The 18,342-nt window shown below is 48.0% G+C and overlaps 1 protein-coding gene across 3 annotated transcripts in view; it reads left to right on the forward strand.

Annotated features, from left to right (window-relative positions):
• Positions 1–18,342, forward strand: part of LOC138566223 (laminin subunit beta-1-like) — an 882,924-nt gene that overhangs the window by 102,490 nt on the left and 762,092 nt on the right. For all 3 annotated transcript variants that reach the window (XM_069643284.1, XM_069643285.1, XM_069643283.1), the window contains exon 2: positions 18,176–18,243. In XM_069643284.1, coding sequence (XP_069499385.1) covers positions 18,213–18,243 — 31 coding nt within the window. In that variant the 5' untranslated portion in view covers positions 18,176–18,212. The remainder of the gene's footprint in view (positions 1–18,175; positions 18,244–18,342) is intronic.

The following is an 18,342-nucleotide window of genomic DNA, read 5'->3' on the forward strand; positions in this document are numbered from 1 at the left end:
TGTTTAGGAGCCAACAGGAACTTTAGGTTGTTGGGTGCGATCAGCCCTACAGATAAGCAGTGCCCCACCTATGCATATATACTCCTCGAAAACAGGCAAAGTACTCACAACAAAAAATAGGGAGTAAAAATACCCCCAACAAAGCCTAGGAAATAAGGAAGATATAGGGGCCTGCCCCCTCTGCTCCCCCACACACAGCGCCTCAGATATGCTGGTATCAGAGGCACCGGCAGAGCAGTGCCAGAAGAAGGGCCACTAATATGAATAGTGCCTGATCTGAAGAGGAGCTTTCAGGCAAAGATATATCTTGCTATTTGCAGCAATTCCCAGGTGCAAAGAATGAAGGATTTGGAGGGAATATGGAGTTTTACTTCCACAAAACAATACCTCCCAATGGGTGTGTGCAATACTGTTTCACTCCCTAAAAATAATTGCACTCTCAACTCCAAACGTGGCAGGTGCAGGCAAACGTGCCTTATTGTGGCAACTGTGCCAATTGCCGCGTGCCCTGCTGAGTGTTTGGTTGTTACCCACGTTCTCAATTCAACTTTGTCCCACACAGCCACCGTATAAATGTGCATCACTTTTGGCAGGCCCAGCAGTCTGTACTGAGGGCACGTTTAGAAAGGCCATGGGGACTGGATTACACGTCGGTCCTTATGAGCAGGGCTGGTCCGCAGGTGGAACCAGGCTTTCTGGTGGGCAGTATCAGAAACCGACATCGGCAGGCATTGTGTGAGACACACGCACTCGTAACAATGTAAGAAACTTTCACAGATGGGCGGTGTGAGAAGCTGGCAGTGTGAGAAGATGGCATCATTGGGCAGTGTGAGAAGCTGGCAAAATTGGGCAGTGTGAGAAGCTGGCAATTGGGCAGTGTGAGAAGCTGCAGTGCTGCTCAGTGTGAGTAGCTGTCAGTGTGAGAAGCTGGCACTACATGGCATTGTAAGAAGCTGGCAATATCGGGAAGTGTGAGAAGTTGGCAGTGATGGTCAGTGTGAGTAGCTGGCAGCATGAGAAGCTGGCAATATTGGGCAGTGTGAGAAGCTGGCAATATTGGGCAGTGTGAGCAGCGGGCAGTGTGAGAAGCTGGCACTAGAGGACATTGTAAGAAGCTGGCAATTGGCCAGTGTGAGAAGCTGGCAGTGCTGGTCAGTGTGAGCAGCTGGCAGTGTGAGAAGCTGGCAATATAGGGCAGTGTGAGTAGCTGGCAGTGTAAGGGCCTTGCTTTGATGGACAGTATGAGAAGATGACACTAGTGAGCACCGTGAGAAGCTGACAGTGATGGACAGTGTGAGACGCTGGCAGTGATGGTCAGTGTGAGTAGCTGTCAGTGTGAGAAGCTGGCACTACATGGCATTGTAAGAAGCTGCCAATATTGGGAAGTGTGAGAAGTTGGCAGTGATGGTCAGTGTGAGTAGCTGGCAGCGTGAGAAGCTGGCAATATTGGGCAGTGTGAGAAGCTGGCAATATTGGGCAGTGTGAGAAGCTGGCAGTGTAAGGGCCTTGCTTTGATGGACAGTATGAGAAGATGACACTAGTGAGCACCGTGAGAAGCTGACAGTGATGGACAGTGTGAGAAGCTGGCACTTTGTAAATGATGTTGGTAGCTTGTATAGCACAGCACTACCAGGCTGTCTCAGAGTGATGGTGGAAGTGTGAGGAACTGCCACTCGTGGACAAACGTTGGTATGCATGCATGTAAGTATGTCTACATGCATGCATATAAAGTGTAAACCTAGCTGGGAAGCACCGGAGCGCTCTACATACAGGTGCAGCAGGAAGTTACAGATAGGGGTGAGGGAAATGTCCGCCCGCAAAGTGCAGCGCGACGAGAAACTTTGCATGGGTCTTTTTTTCGATCTGTGCTAGTTTCGTGCAGCAACACGAGAAACTTTGTGCGGGTTTCTGTATCCGTGCTAGTTTTGCACAGTGCCATGAAAAAATGTATATGGTTTTACAATTCGTGCTAGGTTCATGCAGCGGCACGAGAAAGTTCGCGTTGCTTGTTTTGAGTCGCGCCACGTTCATGCAGCGGCACGAGAAACTTCGCGTTGCTTGTTTTGAGTCGCGCCACGTTCATGCAGCGGCACGAGAAACTTCGTGCTGCTCTTTTTGATCCAGGCTAGCTTCGCACAGTGGCGCGAGAAACTTTGCGTTGCTTGTTTTGAGTCGCGCCACGTTCATGCAGCGGCACGAGAAACTTTGCGTTGCTTGTTTTGAGTCGCGCCACGTTCATGCAGCGGCACAAGAAACTTTGCGTTGCTTGTTTTGAGTCGCGCCACGTTCATGCAGCGGCACGAGAAACTTCGTGCTGCTCTTTTTGATCCAGGCTAGCTTCGCACAGTGGCGCGAGAAACTTTGCGTTGCTTGTTTTGAGGCGCGCCACGTTCACGCAGCGGCATGAGAATATTCATGCTGCTGTTTTCAATGCATGGTAGGTTTGCGCAGTGGCACGAAAAACTTTGCACAGCTCATTTCGATTTGCGCTGGGTTCGCGTAACAACACAAGAAACTTTGCGCCGCTCTTTTTGATACACAAGGTTGGTGGAAACGGCAGATTGGGGCCAAACGCATCATAACCGGACAGATTTCGCTTCCGCGGATCGTTATTTAACCATTTGGCCTAGTCCTAGTTACAGGCGGGGCAGGAGGGGTAGCAGAGGAGCTGGAATGGGTAGGGACTGAGACAGCAGAGAGGGGCTCTGGTGGAAGAGAAGTAGGGCTGAGCGGAGTGATACACAATTTGCAAGACAGTCTTACACTGGTGGGCAGCATATAAAACAGACAATAATGAGCATTGTGAGAAGCTGGCATAAGAGAGGGAGGGGTGTGAGAAGCTGCCAGCGATGGGCAGTGTGAGAATCTACCCTGGGGTGTCAGGGGGGCAGGGTGGGCATATTGCACTGGCGGGCAGTAGTGTGTAGCCAGTGAGTGTGTGAAGCTGAAGCCGGTGGGCAGTATGTGGATGCGGCTCAACTTGCATTGATGAGCTGTGTGAATAGTTGGCATTCCTGGGTAGTGTAATAAGTTACCCTTGCTGGAACTGCCTCTGTTCAGAAGTGTGTCGATCTAACACTGATGGAGTTTAAGAGGAGCCTGCACTGGTAGGCAGGGTGGGGATGTGGCAATGGTGGACAGTGTGAGGACCTAGAACTGGTGGACAGTGCGCAGAGCAGGTGCTGTGGACAAGGTATGTAGCTGGTACAGGAGGAATAATGGGTAGTGTGAGGAGCTGTCACCGATGGGCAGTGTGAGGAGCTTGTGTTGGTGGGAAGGGTATTGAGCTGATAAAGGTGTGTAGGAAGTTGGTCCAGTTGGGCAGTGTTATAAGTTAGTACTGGCAGGCAGGCGCTGACAATTGTGGGCAGAGTGAGGAGCGTGTACTAGTGGGCAGGGTAAGGAGCTGATATTGGGGTGTAGGACGTTGGTACTGTTGAGCAGTGTTATAAGCTAGTACTGGTAGGCAGGAGCTGACACTGATGGGCTGTGTGAGGAGTTGTTCAGGTAGGCAGTGTGAGGAGCTGACAATGGTGGGCCTGTGAAGAGGTGACACTGGGGAGCGTGAAGAGCTGTCACTGATGGGCAGTGTGAGGAGCTGTCACTGATGGGCAGTGTGATGAGCTTGAATTGGTGGGCAGGGTAATGAGTTGATACAGGGGTGTAGGAAATTCATACTTTTGGGCAGTATTATTAGCTAGTATTGGCAGGCAGGAGCAGACACTGATGGGCAGTGTGAGGAGCTGTCACTGATGGGTGGTGTGGGGAATTGCTCAGGTGGGCAGTGTGAGGAGCTGACACTCGTTGGCCTTTGAGGAAATGACACTGTGGATCATGAGGAACTGTCAATGATGGGCAGTGTGAGGAGCTGTCACTGATGGGCAGTGTGAGGAGCTTGTATTGGTGGGCTGGTAAGGAGCTGATACTGGCGTGTACTGTTGGGCAGTATTATTAGCTAGTACTGGCGGGCAGGAGCGGACACCGATGGGCAGTGTGAGGAGCTGTCACTGATGGGTGGTGTGGGGAATTGCTCAGGTGGGCAGTGTGAGGAGTTGACATTATTGACCTGTGAAGGGGTGACACTGTGGATCGTGGGGAGCTGTCACTGATGAGCAGTGTGAGGAGCCTGTCTTGGTGGGCAGGGTGAGGACCAGATACTGGCATGTATTGTTGGGCAGTATTATTAGCTAGTACTGGTGGGCAGGAGCAGCCACTGACGGGCAAGGTGATGCTATCTCACTGATGGGCAGTGTGAGGAATAGTTCAGGTGGGCAGTGTGAGGAGCTGACATTGGTTGACCTGTGAAGGGGTGACACTGTGGATCGTGAGGAGCTGTCACTGATGGGCAGTGTGAGGAGCCTGTCTTGGTGGGCAGGGTGAGGACCAGATACTGGCATGTATTGTTGGGCAGTATTATTAGCTAGTACTGGTGGGCAGGAGCAGCCACTGACGGGCAAGGTGATGCTATCTCACTGATGGGCAGTGTGAGGAATAGTTCAGGTGGGCAGTGTGAGGAGCTGACATTGGTTGACCTGTGAAGGGGTGACACTGTGGATCGTGAGGAGCTGTCACTGATGGGCAGTGTGAGGAGCTTGTATTGGTGGGCAGGGTAAGGACCGGATACTGGCGTGTACTGTTGGGCAGTATTATTAGCTAGTACTGCTAGGCCAGAGCTGACACTGATGGGCAGTCTGAGGCGCTGACACTGTGATACAGGAGCTAACCCAGGAGCACCCTCAAACCTTATTTTTTTTTAACTCTCTTTAATGTCCTAGTGTTAGGAGGCGATTGAGCTCACAGTGGGCACTATATGAAAAGTGTTCTCCACAGGGGGCCCGGTATGCAGGTGCTCTGGGCACCTTCCTAGATAAATCTCTAACAATGTTAAAACCCTTCCAATGGCACTGCCCTAAAATGTTGGCGGTGGCGTCTCCTGGGGTATTTATAACTTGTTCAGCGCTATGAAGTATTTATCTCATGAAAGGTGCTACCAGGGGTGGACTGTCCTATAGGGAACTATGGATATTTCCCAGTGGGCCTCTGCACCCTGAACCTCTTTTGTGTGATATTTCCAAATGTGCTACATAAAACAGCACTCACGCGCTCATCAGTTTTTAGTGTGACAAAGGATTGGAAAAATACAGCTTTAATAGATTGACAGAGTAACAGGATCAATTCGCATTGTTCACTTTCACGAAAAGGTATTCCTGTAAATAAGAAACGACGCATTCCTGGCGCGCTCAGCTGCGCCCCGTGCGCTGCTGCAATGACCCCGCTGAACATTCCTGGTTAACAGAGCGGCACAAAGATGTCGGAAAAGGAAACATACCTGTCACGAGGGCCAGTGCCGCACCCGCATCACTGCATGACCCCGCAGCGCCATCTCTGCCCCAGCGAGAGGTCCAGACATAGAACCCATTGCTCCATCTGCTGCAGGGGGTGGTATGCTTGGCCGAAGAGCCAGTTCCTTTTTTTGTTTTGTTGACACATTTTTATTAAAGGCATCAAACAATACAAATACAGCATAGTCCAGAGTAAAATGATGGCTCAACCACTTTGTAGAATATTCCATCTTGGTAAAGTAGATTTCTGATATAAGGTGTGCCGCATTGGGTTTGCACTCCGCATGAGTCAAAGCAAGTATGATATGATGGGTTATAGGTAACGCGCTTAATACCCAGCGGTTTCTAAGCGCGACCCGAGGATCGAATCCGTGTTGCTCCGTCTCGTCTTGCTTCCAAGGCGAGCACGTTGCCGCTGAGCTATCCTCCTGAGACTATCCTCCTGAGACTAATAGAATAAAACGTGCCTTTATAAAGTTCGGGAGAGGCATATAACAAACATTACAAACGAGAAAGTGAGGTAGAGGGAGTGGTCAGGGGAAAAGATATGATAAGGGTACTATTTTGAACCATATATATTAAATAGTATAATCCTTTGACGTTAGGAAATCAGAAAACATTCTCCATGTTAATTCATGTTTGTGATGTGATAATGGGGTTGAAGTGATACATCCCTCAATGCATGTAACATTCCACCATATTTTATGATTAATCTGGTCAAACGTCTTCCAATTAGTCGTGATAACTTGAACAGCGATCTGAAGGGCTGATTCTAATGATATACAGCTTTGCAATAAAGACACGGTGACAGGTTGGATGAGTGAACCTTCTCCCTTCAATCTTTACTGCGGACTGAAAAACGTGGCGGTTCTCCCCGCCCACACACGTGACCTAGCGTCACTGAGTTTCTGCAACATTAACAAAAGAGAAGCAAGTTTCCTTCTTCCATGAACACAGACATAGGACATTACATCTCTCCCTCACCCCCCACTTAGAGGGTGATTTCCTCTTGCTAGCCCATTGCTTCAATCCATCTCATTGCTCTGTGGATTGCTCTTTTTTTCGAAGTGCTCTGGGCTATTGGTGCGTGTTCTTCTCGTTCATGTCACTGTCATTAGTGTCTCTGTCCATGATGTCAGAGCAACTTTCTGACAAACTTTCAATGAGGACGTGTTGTTCCACTGATGCAGTGTGCTGTCCATCTTGTTGTGTTTCCTTTTCAAGTTTCTTGAAGTGTGACGGGTGTCTGGTGATGTGTCCATTTGGGCTCGCCGCCGTTATCATGGATCCCTTAATGTGGGTCACCGTCAAGTTTTCTGAACTGAAGGCAGACGTTTACTTGGATCCTTGTGGTTGTCGCACTAGTACCTGGTCTCCTATCTGTGCTGTTGGTTCTCTGGCTTTTATCCTGGTGCCAGTATATACCTTCATTTTTGTCTTGTTTTCTTCATCTCTGTTTCTGTGTCTGGCACGGCCTCTTTGGTGGAGCTTTGTGGGAGCATAGTTCTTATGGTTCTGCCAAACATCAGTTCAGATGGGCACACGCCCGTGCAACTGTGTGGTGTATTACGATATTCTCTGAGAAGGGTGCAGATGGCTTGCATGAACGACCCTTTTGTGATGGAGCTTATTTGGAGAGATCTTTTAGGTTAGCCATAAATCTTTCGACAGTGCGTTCACTTGCGGCCCTACGGGTGTGATTTTTTGGACAATGAAATCCCAGGTGTTCTGCAGACATTGCAAAGTCATGTCACGATGGTTGGGATGCCGTAATCTGCAAATGTTTGGTCCAATGCTGGGATGACGGCATGGGCTGCAGTAGAATGTATTAGATATATTTCTGGGAATCTCGACATCGCGTCCATGATGACAAGGGCATATCTTCTGTTCGGCAAGGGGCCGAACATGTTGACTGCTACTTTGTGCCATACTTGAAGTGGCCTGGGTGTCATCTTTAATGGCTCTGGGAACGTGCGCACTGCTACCTCCTTGCAAGTGATGCAGATTCCAAGCGCTTTCTCGATTTTTGCGTCCATGTGTGGAAACTACACCTTTGTTCGGAGTTGCCTCTTGGTAGATACAAGTCCCCTGTGTGAGCCAAACTGATTACTCTGTCCTGCAGTGTGCCCGGTATGACGATTCGGTTCTCTTTTAACAGTAGTCGGTTTGGCGAGATGGACAAGACATGCCTTAATAGGTGAAATGTTTTGAGTAGTTTTCGGAGGTACACACTCCCCCGGAGTCAGATCTGTGCCATCTTCCTGAGGTTACACTGTCCTTTACCTGCATGAGTATCGGGTTCTGGCGCTTGCATTGTGTGTGACTTAGGGAAAACATTGCTTACAATGTAATTGATATGTTGGTCCACCTTGGTGGATTAAGTCTCTTTCTTTGCAGTTAGGGGGTATCGGGATAAAAGGTGTATTCTCCTCTCGAGTGAATCACTGACTTAGAAATCCGAGCACCATGTGCTCCAGAAAGAGTGACTGGCATAGGACCCAAAGCACCATCTGCTCCAGGGAGAACTCACTGATAAACAGCCTACAGTTGCATCCTCTCCCGAGAGGGTACACTTACCCAGGACCCTCAGCTCCATCGCCACCAAATAGTGTTAACTAACTTCAGTGTCATTTCTGCCAATGAGAATTCACTGACTTAAAGCCGGGGCACCAAGTACTCGTGGGAAAGTTCACCTAATTATAATCTTCCGTGCCCTCTCCACCAGAGAGAGGTTGCTAACTTTGAATCTGGAGTGCCAGCTACACCAGAGAGTTCACTCACTTAGAACCCACTCAGTGATCTAGGACAATAAATATAATGTAAACACTGGTGCAGTTCCCTAAGAGTGGTTCAACTGGGTGGCTGATAGCGCCCAAATAGCAATGTGCGCCCCCGTCTGGGGGTGGCTGGCCAGGACTCACCAGCTGAGAAAGCCTGATAGCGCCCAAATAGCAATGTGCGCCCCCGTCTGGGGGTGGCTGGCCAGGACTCACCAGCTGAGAAAGCCTGATAGCGCCCAAATAGCAATGTGCGCCCCCGTCTGGGGGTGGCTGGCCAGGACTCACCAGCTGAGAAAGCCTGATAGCGCCCAAATAGCAATGTGCGCCCCCGTCTAGGGGTGGCTGGCCAGGACTCACCAGCTGAGAAAGCCTGATAGCGCCCAAATAGCAATGGACACCCCCGTCTGTGGGTGGCTGGCCAGGACTCACCAGCTGAGAAAACCTGATAGCGCCCAAATAGAAATGGGCGCCCCCGTCTGTGGGTGGCTGGCCAGGACTCACCAGCTGAGAAAGCCTGATAGCACCTAAATAGCAATGTGCGCCCCCGTCTGGGGGTGGCTGGCCAGGACTCACCAGCTGAGAAAGCCTGATAGCGCCCAAATAGCAATGGGTGCCCCCGTCTGTGGGTGGCTGGCCAGGACTCACCAGCTGAGAAAGCCTGACAGCGCCCAAATAGCAATGGGCGCCCCTGTCTGTGGGTGGCTGGCCGATAGCCCCCAAATAGCTGTGAGTGCCCCTGTCTGTGGGTGGTTGGCTGATAACCCCCAAATAGCAATGGGCGCCCCTGTCTGTGGGTGGCTGGCCGATAGCCCCCAAATAGCAATGGGCGCCCCTGTCTGTGGGTGGCTGGCCGATAGCCCCCAAATAGCAATGGGCGCCCCTGTCTGTGGGTGGCTGGCCGATAGCCCCCAAATAGCTGTGGGCGCCCCTGTCTGTGGGTGGCTGGCCGATAACCCCCAAATAGCAATGGGTGCCCCTGTCTGTGGGTGGCTGGCCGATAACCCCCGAATAGCAATGAGTGCCCCTGTCTGTGGGTGGCTGGATAACATTCCACTTTTAATAGAGCAGCAACTATCTCTTCACACAGCCTGGGGTCCCCGTTTGAACAAAGCCTTTCTTTGTAGCTTGTGATGAGACCTGTTTTTAACCTGCTGGCTACACTTCCTTGTTTCAGTGGGGCCTAGTTATCCGTTTATCGCATTTCGTACATAAAACCCATTTGTTGAAATATTGAGGCATATTGAGGCCTTGCCTATCGAGTGTCTATGATAGAACCCAACCTGTTGGCTTTGACAATGCTTATTTTTTAAATAAAAATGTAGTGCAAGAAACAGATGCAAAGACACACATTTGCCAGCACCTGCCACGTTTGGAGTTGAGAGTGCAATTATTTTTAGGGAGTAAAACAGTATTGCACACACCCATTGGGAGTGTGCAATACTGTTTACTTTACTTACAGTGGCTGAAGGCGCACTTGGATAAAACATTTATATTACAACAGCAGCTGGTTTACCATTCGGAAAATTGCTTGGATGTGTGTTTTATCTTTGTTTTTTGGTTGTATGTTATACTTGTCATGTGCTGTTTAAAGATTCAGTTTAATATGAATTAATTATAGCCTAGGGTTAATATGTGGTTGTTGGAGATTGTATCCATCGGTCTTATTTCTAAAATGTAAGAATTCTCTTTTGATGAACTTGTAGGCCCATAGCCATTTCCTGTGACTGTACTCTTAGCAACCACATGACAAAACAATCAGTTTTTTCTTATATGTAATTTAAATGAATTGTTATATTTTTAAGACGAATATCTTGTACAGTTTGACGTGCTGGCTATATTACATTTAATACAAATTGTTTAAACAAAAAAGAAAAGAAAATTGCTTGAAAATAACATCCCCAACCCCTTAAAAGCACAGAGGCAGCTGAAAGAGATCCCAGGGGGAATCCGGGTTGAGTGGGGAGGAGCATGGTGTGGGTGGACATTTCCATAGGGACAGGCATGGCCATGTGTGACCACGGGTGTTCTGTTCCGCTTATTCCATCTCTCTCCTATAGTCGATTCCCTCAACAATAGTTTTGGCTCATATGAAGCCCTCATAGCACCACCGAGTAGACAAACACTGGAACCGATGAAGCAGAGTGAACGGATGGGATGGAAGGCAGGAAACTGTATGATGCATAATAAGAGAGGGTTAATAAAAGGAAGGGTGGGTGCAAAGATTGAAGGGATACAAAATGTATGTTCACACAGGGGCCCAGTTTTGTTCCAATTGAGTCATCATTCTGTGCTGTGAGGCCCATGAGCGAGTAGCGCTTTATAAAAACTATTAATTAAATAAATAAATCATCAGAAAATATCATCATTGGTGCATCCAAGTACTGTGCAGAAAAAGACCCCAAACCGCCTCCCCGAAAATGCTTAAAATACATCTGAAATGGGTGACGTAAGGCTACGTCTGAAGACGCACACATCCGGTATATGCTCGTTCTTGTGTTCCATTGGAAGGCTTAGCTATGCTGGCGTGTTCTCTTGATTTTCCAGTGCTCAGCTTTTGGTTTGGAAACTGGTCAAACGGTGCTGATGCCAGAAGGTCAACAGGAAGTTGGTAGAGTTCATGTTCAGGCTTGGAGAACGAGGGGGGGGGGGAGGGTAGGACACGGGGTCAGGATGGCAGCCTTGTTTTCAAATCTTACCGCAGCAAGGCAAGAGGAAGCCAAGTGGCTACAGGGGCTAGATTTTCGGGTAGAACGTGAAAGAAGATGGTGGCTGGTTCCAAGAGGCCCAGCCTGATGGGACGATGTTAGGTGATGGACGTGAGACTTTTTCTCCGCCCCCTCCCTTCGCACCCCGCCCTTGCGTGCGCTACCCATTTGAGCAGCACTCTGTTGCCTGCTAGCTAGGCCCGTTCTATGTAAATCCCATACATGCAAACATACATATTAGGCAGAGGTAAGTTTGGCTCGCTAAATGTTTTGGACTACAAATCCCACCATTCCTAGCCAGCATAGTCAACAGTGAGTGTTTTGGACTACAAATCCCACCATTCCTAGCCAGCATAGTCAACGGTGAGTGGCCATGGGAGTCGTAGTCCAACATATCTGGAGAGCCGCAGGTTGCAGACCCCTGAATGAGGTAACACTACGGTGAGGTTTCTGGGACCATGGAGTCAAAGTGGAGACATTTAAGGTAAGTTCTGACCGGTCAGTTCTCTCAGGACAACTCCCGTCTTCTTCCTGTCGCAGTTTATCAAAAAAGTCCAGTATCCTGATACTTGGGAGCCCAAGCCCTGCCTGGGCGAACAGAATGCATCTATTATCCGTGACACCACACCTTGGCCTCTCTGCTGAGACTACCACCTTGTATACAATTCGTGCCTTTTTTCAGACTTTGCTCATTTTGCGCAGTAAACAAATTGCAACGTTTTTCAATTCGAAACCCTGTAAAAACTGCAAAAAGGCAGCCGTCTATTCATCTTTGCAAACATATAAGGTACCAGTAAGCTGGGTAACAATTACACTTTTCATTATAGTGTTTGAAATCCTCTGGCATGAAGAACTATGAAAAACCTGATATTATTTCCTAAGAAAGGTCAACTATATCTACTTTAGTTAATTCTAAAAACAAATCAGTGGCAGCAGCGGGGCTTCCGTTCAGAATCGGAGGTAGGATTAGTTTACCCCTTATTTCAATAAGTTGGGAGCAAAAGGAATTGTAAGAGCAAATATATGGTTCTCATTCCTAGCTGGCATATCGTTAGGAAAGAAAACATCTATTTTATGTTGTAAACATTGCCATTTTTCTTGTGATCCAAGCTTTCTTTTGTAGCTACTAATTGTGGTAACAAGGAGAGAGCATTTTATTAGGTAGCCTGCCCTGACATTAGAAGCCCTATATCAGAGATATTGTTTCTGGAAGCTGCTACTTCTTCAACTGGCCAGAACACATCTGTACATATATATCCGCTCCTCTACTAGCGGACAGGCCGTTGGAGCTTCCGAGAGCGCGGTCCCCTCTGGACAGTAGTAGTAGTGCGTCATTTGTTTAACGCCTTTCACCATTAGTATGGTCGCAACGTGCTGTAGGCTGAACGCCCTCGCCGGATCAGCATCCATGTATGGGACGTTTGAAGAGCTGCTAGTATGCGTGTGTGCAGATTGGCCAAAACGAAGATAGGCAGTGGTGGCCAAGTCCCCGCTAGCCACCCAGGTCAAGGTGGCATGTGGATGGGAGGTGAGAAATAGTCCAGAGAGAATATGCGAGAGCGTGATGGTCATTATGAATGCTGCTACCTATCACATTTTTGTCATGAACAGAAGCTTCATTCGTATGGCAGACGTGTTGCGCGAGGAGTCTTCGAGTGGTGTACGGTGGCGAATGCGGTGGCCGTGCCATCGGCTAGTTTTCCATATGCATGGAGTGCGACGGTTCAGTACATTGGCAAATTCTAACAGTTACCTATAATCAACAGACATGCTGCACTGCAAGTCACCTAGATCGAATCACTGGCTACATTCTACAAGCACTTGCGTTCAAGAAAGTGCACTTTATTGTAGATTTGTAGCTGGCTACATACTCAACCCCTAGATTCAAACACTTGCTGTGTGCTAAACGCCCCTAGATTCAAGATACTCGCTGTGTGCTAAAAGCCCCTAGTTTCAAACACTTGCTGTGTGCTAAAAGCCCCTAGATTCCGACATTCCCCGTGTGCTAAAATCCCCTAGATTCAAAACATTTGATGTCTGCTAAAAGCCCCTAGATTCAAGACATTTGCTATGTGCTAAAAGCCCCTAGATTCAAGACATTTGCTGTGTGCTAAAAGCACCTGGATTCAAACACTTGCTGTGTGCTAAAAGCCCCTAGATTCAAGACATTTGCTATGTGCTAAAATCCCCTAGATTCAAGACATTTTCTGTGTGCTAAAAGCACCTGGATTCAAACACTTGCTGTGTGCTAAGAGCTCCTGGATTCAAGACATTCGCTGTGTGCTAAAGCCCCTAGATTCAAGACATTCGCTGTGTGCTAAAGCCCCTAGATTCTGACCACTCACTGTGAGCTGAAGGCACCTGTATTCCAAAGGCTCGCTGTGTGTGTGAAAAAGACGCCTGAATTCACAACAATCCCGAAGTACAATACATTTCATACCCTCACAGTTCCCCCAATTGCAACACCTTGGTTTCTCTAACAAATTCCTCTAAGTGCAGCATATTGGCACTACAGTGGAAAGCTGAGGAGCACCGTGTGAATCAACAGAGGGGTAGGAGCATGTGGTAGTAAATTAGGACTGGCAGGGTTTTACCGGAGCACAGTGATGGCTATGCTCCCCGCTAGGACCACCCTACCAGATTTTCGCCGTCAGTTGTTCCGTCAGGGTTCCATAGGTGAAGCAGGGGCAAACAGGGAATGGGGCTGTCCTATGGAGCTGCCCTATGCCTCATGCCCCATACATCTGCTGGCGGAGGGTGTCCTGGGCGAGTTCCTGAAACAGGAGTCCTCTAGTGAAGAGTAAAATTGAGACCAGGGTGGATGGGCAAGGTGTCCTGGTCTAGGTATGAAAGTGTAGGCATAGATTGATATGATGTAATATGATAGGTTATTTATGACGCGCTTAATACTCAGAGGTTTCTAAGCGCGGACCCGGGGATCGAAACTGTGTTGCTCTGCGTCGTCTTGCTTCCAAGGCGTGTACGTTGCCCATGAGCTATCCTCGCGAGACAAAGTCAGGAGCAGAAAGTCAGGGTGCAGGAGGGAAAAGCCAGGTTTTGATGGCCTACCTGAAGGCAAGATGATCCTCTAGGAGGCAATGGTCGAGAGGGAGGGAGTTCCAAGTTGTGGGAGCTTGGATGGAGAAGGAGGGTCTTCCCAATCTGGTGAAGTTGAAAGGGGGGAACCCCAGGAGGTGCGTAGCCCAGATTTGCACACATTCAATGCTTAAGCTAAAGCGAGCACAGAGCTGTAGGAGAACCTGGGGTCATGGATACACACTGGAAAATGGGCTGAAAGCACATACACGTCATCACCATTCTCCCCCTTCCATCTCAAGGCAAGGGATCTTCAAGGTTGTATCCGAATTGTTCGAGTCACAATTGCTCGAATGACAATTGACCTTTTCACAATTGAATGAATTGTGAAGTTCAATTGTTACATGTGTGCGGGGGTAAAACCCCGCAGCCCCCCACCCAACGCAAAACCCCCCACCAAAATTCGGTCAATTGGGAAAAAGGTCTATTCAGACCCTTGAAATTAGGTCAATTGTTAATTCAAACAATTGTGTTCGAACTATTTGGGTAATACCGATCTTCAATAGGGGCAATATCATTCAAAACACACATTGGCGTATCTACAGCGCATGTGAGACTTTCTGTGGCACCCTGCTCCTACAGTCATCAGTGTAAAAGAAGAGGACGGGTCACTAGTCAGCCACATCTACACAGCTCATGTTCATCTGCAGGAGAGATAGCTCACAGTGTTTGGTGCTTGCTGCTGAGTTCTGTGTTCACAGTGTTTATAACATGTTCATGCCCGGGAAGGGCCACATCAGTCATTCTTTCCTGGTAATAATATCTATTAACACCAGTGCTATAAAGCATGTTCAGAAGCACTATTTGAAACACACTATTGACAGGTATGTCTTTTGCTACCCTGCACAGTTTGTTCGTTGTTCCATGCAAACGTTTTTGGGAGAGAAACATCATGCCATTACTTGTTGACTCAGCCATGTTAGAAATGAGTTTGGAAGACTTCTTTTGTGACCCTGCTTTTGCCCATAGAGACAGGACTAAGAGTGTGGCTCGAGAATGTGCACAAGTGCCACCAAAATCAATCCAATCGTGAATACAACAAAGACAGTCTTATTTCTTGTGCACCTATAGTGATGGGCAAATCTTCTGTGAAAGGAACCGATACCATCGCCCCAGAAAATCCCTGCGTGCCCATTGTGATTTTCTGCTTATAGGAGAATTATGGCCTTTTCTTTTATTAGACCTATGCACTCTCTGTGCACGTAATGCCTGTTCCTTAGCTGCTTGCTGGATTCTGCAAGAGGGATTCACATTGCACCACTGTCAATATGGGTTCAATTCAGGTGCATTGTCAAGAAATCAAAGATCAGCTGAACTTGTGGCACAGGACTACACCAAGCAGATACTCAGGTTCCCAAAGTAGCACAACACACCATGGGTAATAAGCAGCACTCGGATGCATGAGGGACTGTAGCGCTATGTAAATGTGAATAAAAGCGAATTATTATTAGTATCTGAAAGTCGATACATGCAGGAAACTGGATGATTTGGTTATGAAGTGGTTTCTCCAACTGGAAACACTCATGCAGCTATTTCAACTATTTGACCTTTTAAAGATAATGGCCCTCATTTCGAGGTTGGAGGTAACCATGCCGCAATTAGCGGCGTGGTTACCTCCTTACCGTATACCGGGTCCGGGTTCCTCAAATGAGGATTTACGGGGCCATCCCAACCTTGGAGGACCCGGTAATTCCTCGTTTGAGGAACCCAGACCCGGTCCATCCCCATTCCCATTCGAGCCCCCATAGGGCTCAATGGGAATGGGGAAGGAGCTAACAACGGGCCCGTTAATAACGGGCCCGTTGTTAGCTCCCTGGTCTCCTCGCGGGACCCGGTGAGGACGCCTGGTTTTACCAGGCGCCGTTTGCGGGTCCCGCGAGGAGACCTTGTAATAGGGCGGAATGGCTTTACCGGCACCGGCACCATTACCGGTAAACCCATTCCGCCCACCTCGTAATGAGGCCCAATATGTATGAACCTTCACAGAAAGCAGGTGGTCCAGGTTCCCATGGGCAGTTGGGTGGTTCATTACGGCTGGTAGGTCCCAACCCTTCCAGACCTCTCCGTCCCTCTCTTTCTCTCTATCGGTCTGTCTCACTCTTTTTCTTACACAGCAAAATGAGTCAGTCCATGATTCTTTGCAACTGTGCATGCGACATAGGGGCACAATCCTTGGGCACACCTTTGATGCATGCACAGTCCTTCCTAGTAATGGTGGGGCAGCATTATGCAGAATGAAAATGCAGCTGGATGACATTACCAGGGCCCTATCTTTTTAGTCAGTTTTCCAAAGAGAAGCCAGTACTTGTCTGGGATGGAGTTAATGTGTTTGCTTTACCCCCAGGCCTGCCTACAACTGTGTCCTGCCTTTAATTTAAGCATTGTATGCATGCTAATCTGGGCACTATTGCTTTTCACTTGCCCACATGGGGTAGTGTCCAGCGATGGGTATACGCCCTCTGAAGCTCCATCGACCTGTCCACTAGAATGGAAACAGCAATGCCACGCTTGCCCAGGCCACAAGGTTTGCAGAAGTTCTTCGAGCCGTGGGGGTCAGGCTTGATGCAGCCTGATTGTTTACTGGAGAATTGTTGGAATAATTGCAGTGACCTCCTTCTCCTCCTCACTTTCCGGAGACCCTGGGTGCACATTAGTGAGACAGAGTGGATGTCTAGCCGACTGTGGAATCTGAAGAGGTCAGTGTGTGGTGGTGGTCCATATTAAGGAGTTTATGAGTGGGCCATGCTGTGGGTAAGCCAGCCAGGAGGGTGGGGTGGGTTGTCTTTGGAGAGTGGGCCACTAATACTCTTGCCATGAATAGGGAGCAACAGTTTTTGGGTAGATTGTGATGTTCTGCTTGTAAGGGAATTCTTTTGGCAGTCGATGCAAAACCTTTCAAGATGGAGGTTGATCCATGTTGAGTGACACCCTTTAAGTGATGATGAGTTGTTTTGTGTCGGGTCTCACATTCAGTTTTGCTCTGTACGCTGCCAGACACTGGGCTTGGGAACCTGGGCTGTGTATAAATCGGTTATTTTGGGCCACATTTGTAGAATCTGCTGGAGACTGAAGATTGGGATTACCTATGCAATTGCTGGCATATATTGTGGGGCAAGGGATCATGAACAAGGTTTTCAGTTAGCAATCCTGGCATGAATTGTGGGTACAACACCAATAAAACTTGCAGCTAGGGCAATGTTGGCACATGCATCATGAACATGCCTTTTACGGGGCAATCCTGGCATTTGTTTTGGGAAAAGGAACCATGAAAGTCTGCTTCACAGGGCAATGTTGATATATTTTGTGGACACAACTATTAACAAACAGGTGTTACAGTGGCAATGCTGGCATGTACTATGGTCACAGGCATTGTGAAACAGTGTTACATTAGAAATGCAAGCATGTATTGTGGCACAGGCTGATATAATTCCATACAGGCATGATGAACATGTGGCTTACCGGCAATACTGGAATAGATTATGGGCACAGGCATCAAGCAAATATGTGCTTTACAGTGGCAATTATGGCATATCTTTCAGGCACAGGCAGCATGAAAGTGTGGTTAGAGAGGCAATACTGGCATATATTTCAGAAACAACATCACAAAAATGTGTTGTCAATTGCTTCAGTGAACTGTTGGTGTCCAGGCAGCTATTGGATTGCTTCATGTGTGCTCCTATGACACTGATTGCAAATTATATGGCTTTTTGTATGACCTGTCTGAAATCTGTACTATAAAATGCACTATTTAAGCACATTATTTTGAAAATGTTATAGGGGGTAAACTTCCATCATGCCACTAGCCCATTTTTTTGTTTCAGGCTTGCTCTCTATGCTCACTAGCTCAGGCACCTACAGGGAAACCATTTAAACCCTTCAAAATTCACCATCACCCATTGTCAGTGTTTTATGAACGTGGTGGATTAGCCAGTAGTGTCACTGAAATATTCCTAAGCAGACCATTGAATTTGAGAGCCTGTTCGAGCTGGGGGAGAGTCAATTGCATGTCTGAGACCCAAATGACGGACTCTGAATCTCTCAAGTCCTGTTGACATTTCAGGTACCGGAGTGAGCTGACTAGAAATCTCCCCATTTCCCTGTATGACAGATTGCCTCTGCTAAGAGGCGATGGGACACTGAAACCATTTAACAAGTTATCAGCACGTATGGTTATTGTTTTACATGATGTACTCACCCAGGTAAAACGCTCAGTAAGTGCTGCCTTGTTCATTTATTTCGCTTATATTTTCAGTTGTGGCAGGACCAGTCTGTAAAGCGAAAGGGTTGAGATGAAGCTATTTCTGTGCCTCCTATTCTCTGGTAAGTGCAATCTTCCTTTCCTTCACTTTTTGCAAGCTTAGTCGACAGCATATTCAGACTTCTGTGCAGTCCTCTTTTGTACCTCTGCTTTACATATGT

The sequence above is a fragment of the Ambystoma mexicanum genome, chromosome 2p (assembly GCF_040938575.1).
Source record: "Ambystoma mexicanum isolate Mex_15411 chromosome 2p, UKY_AmexF1_1, whole genome shotgun sequence".
In the NCBI taxonomy this organism is placed as follows: domain Eukaryota; kingdom Metazoa; phylum Chordata; class Amphibia; order Caudata; family Ambystomatidae; genus Ambystoma; species Ambystoma mexicanum.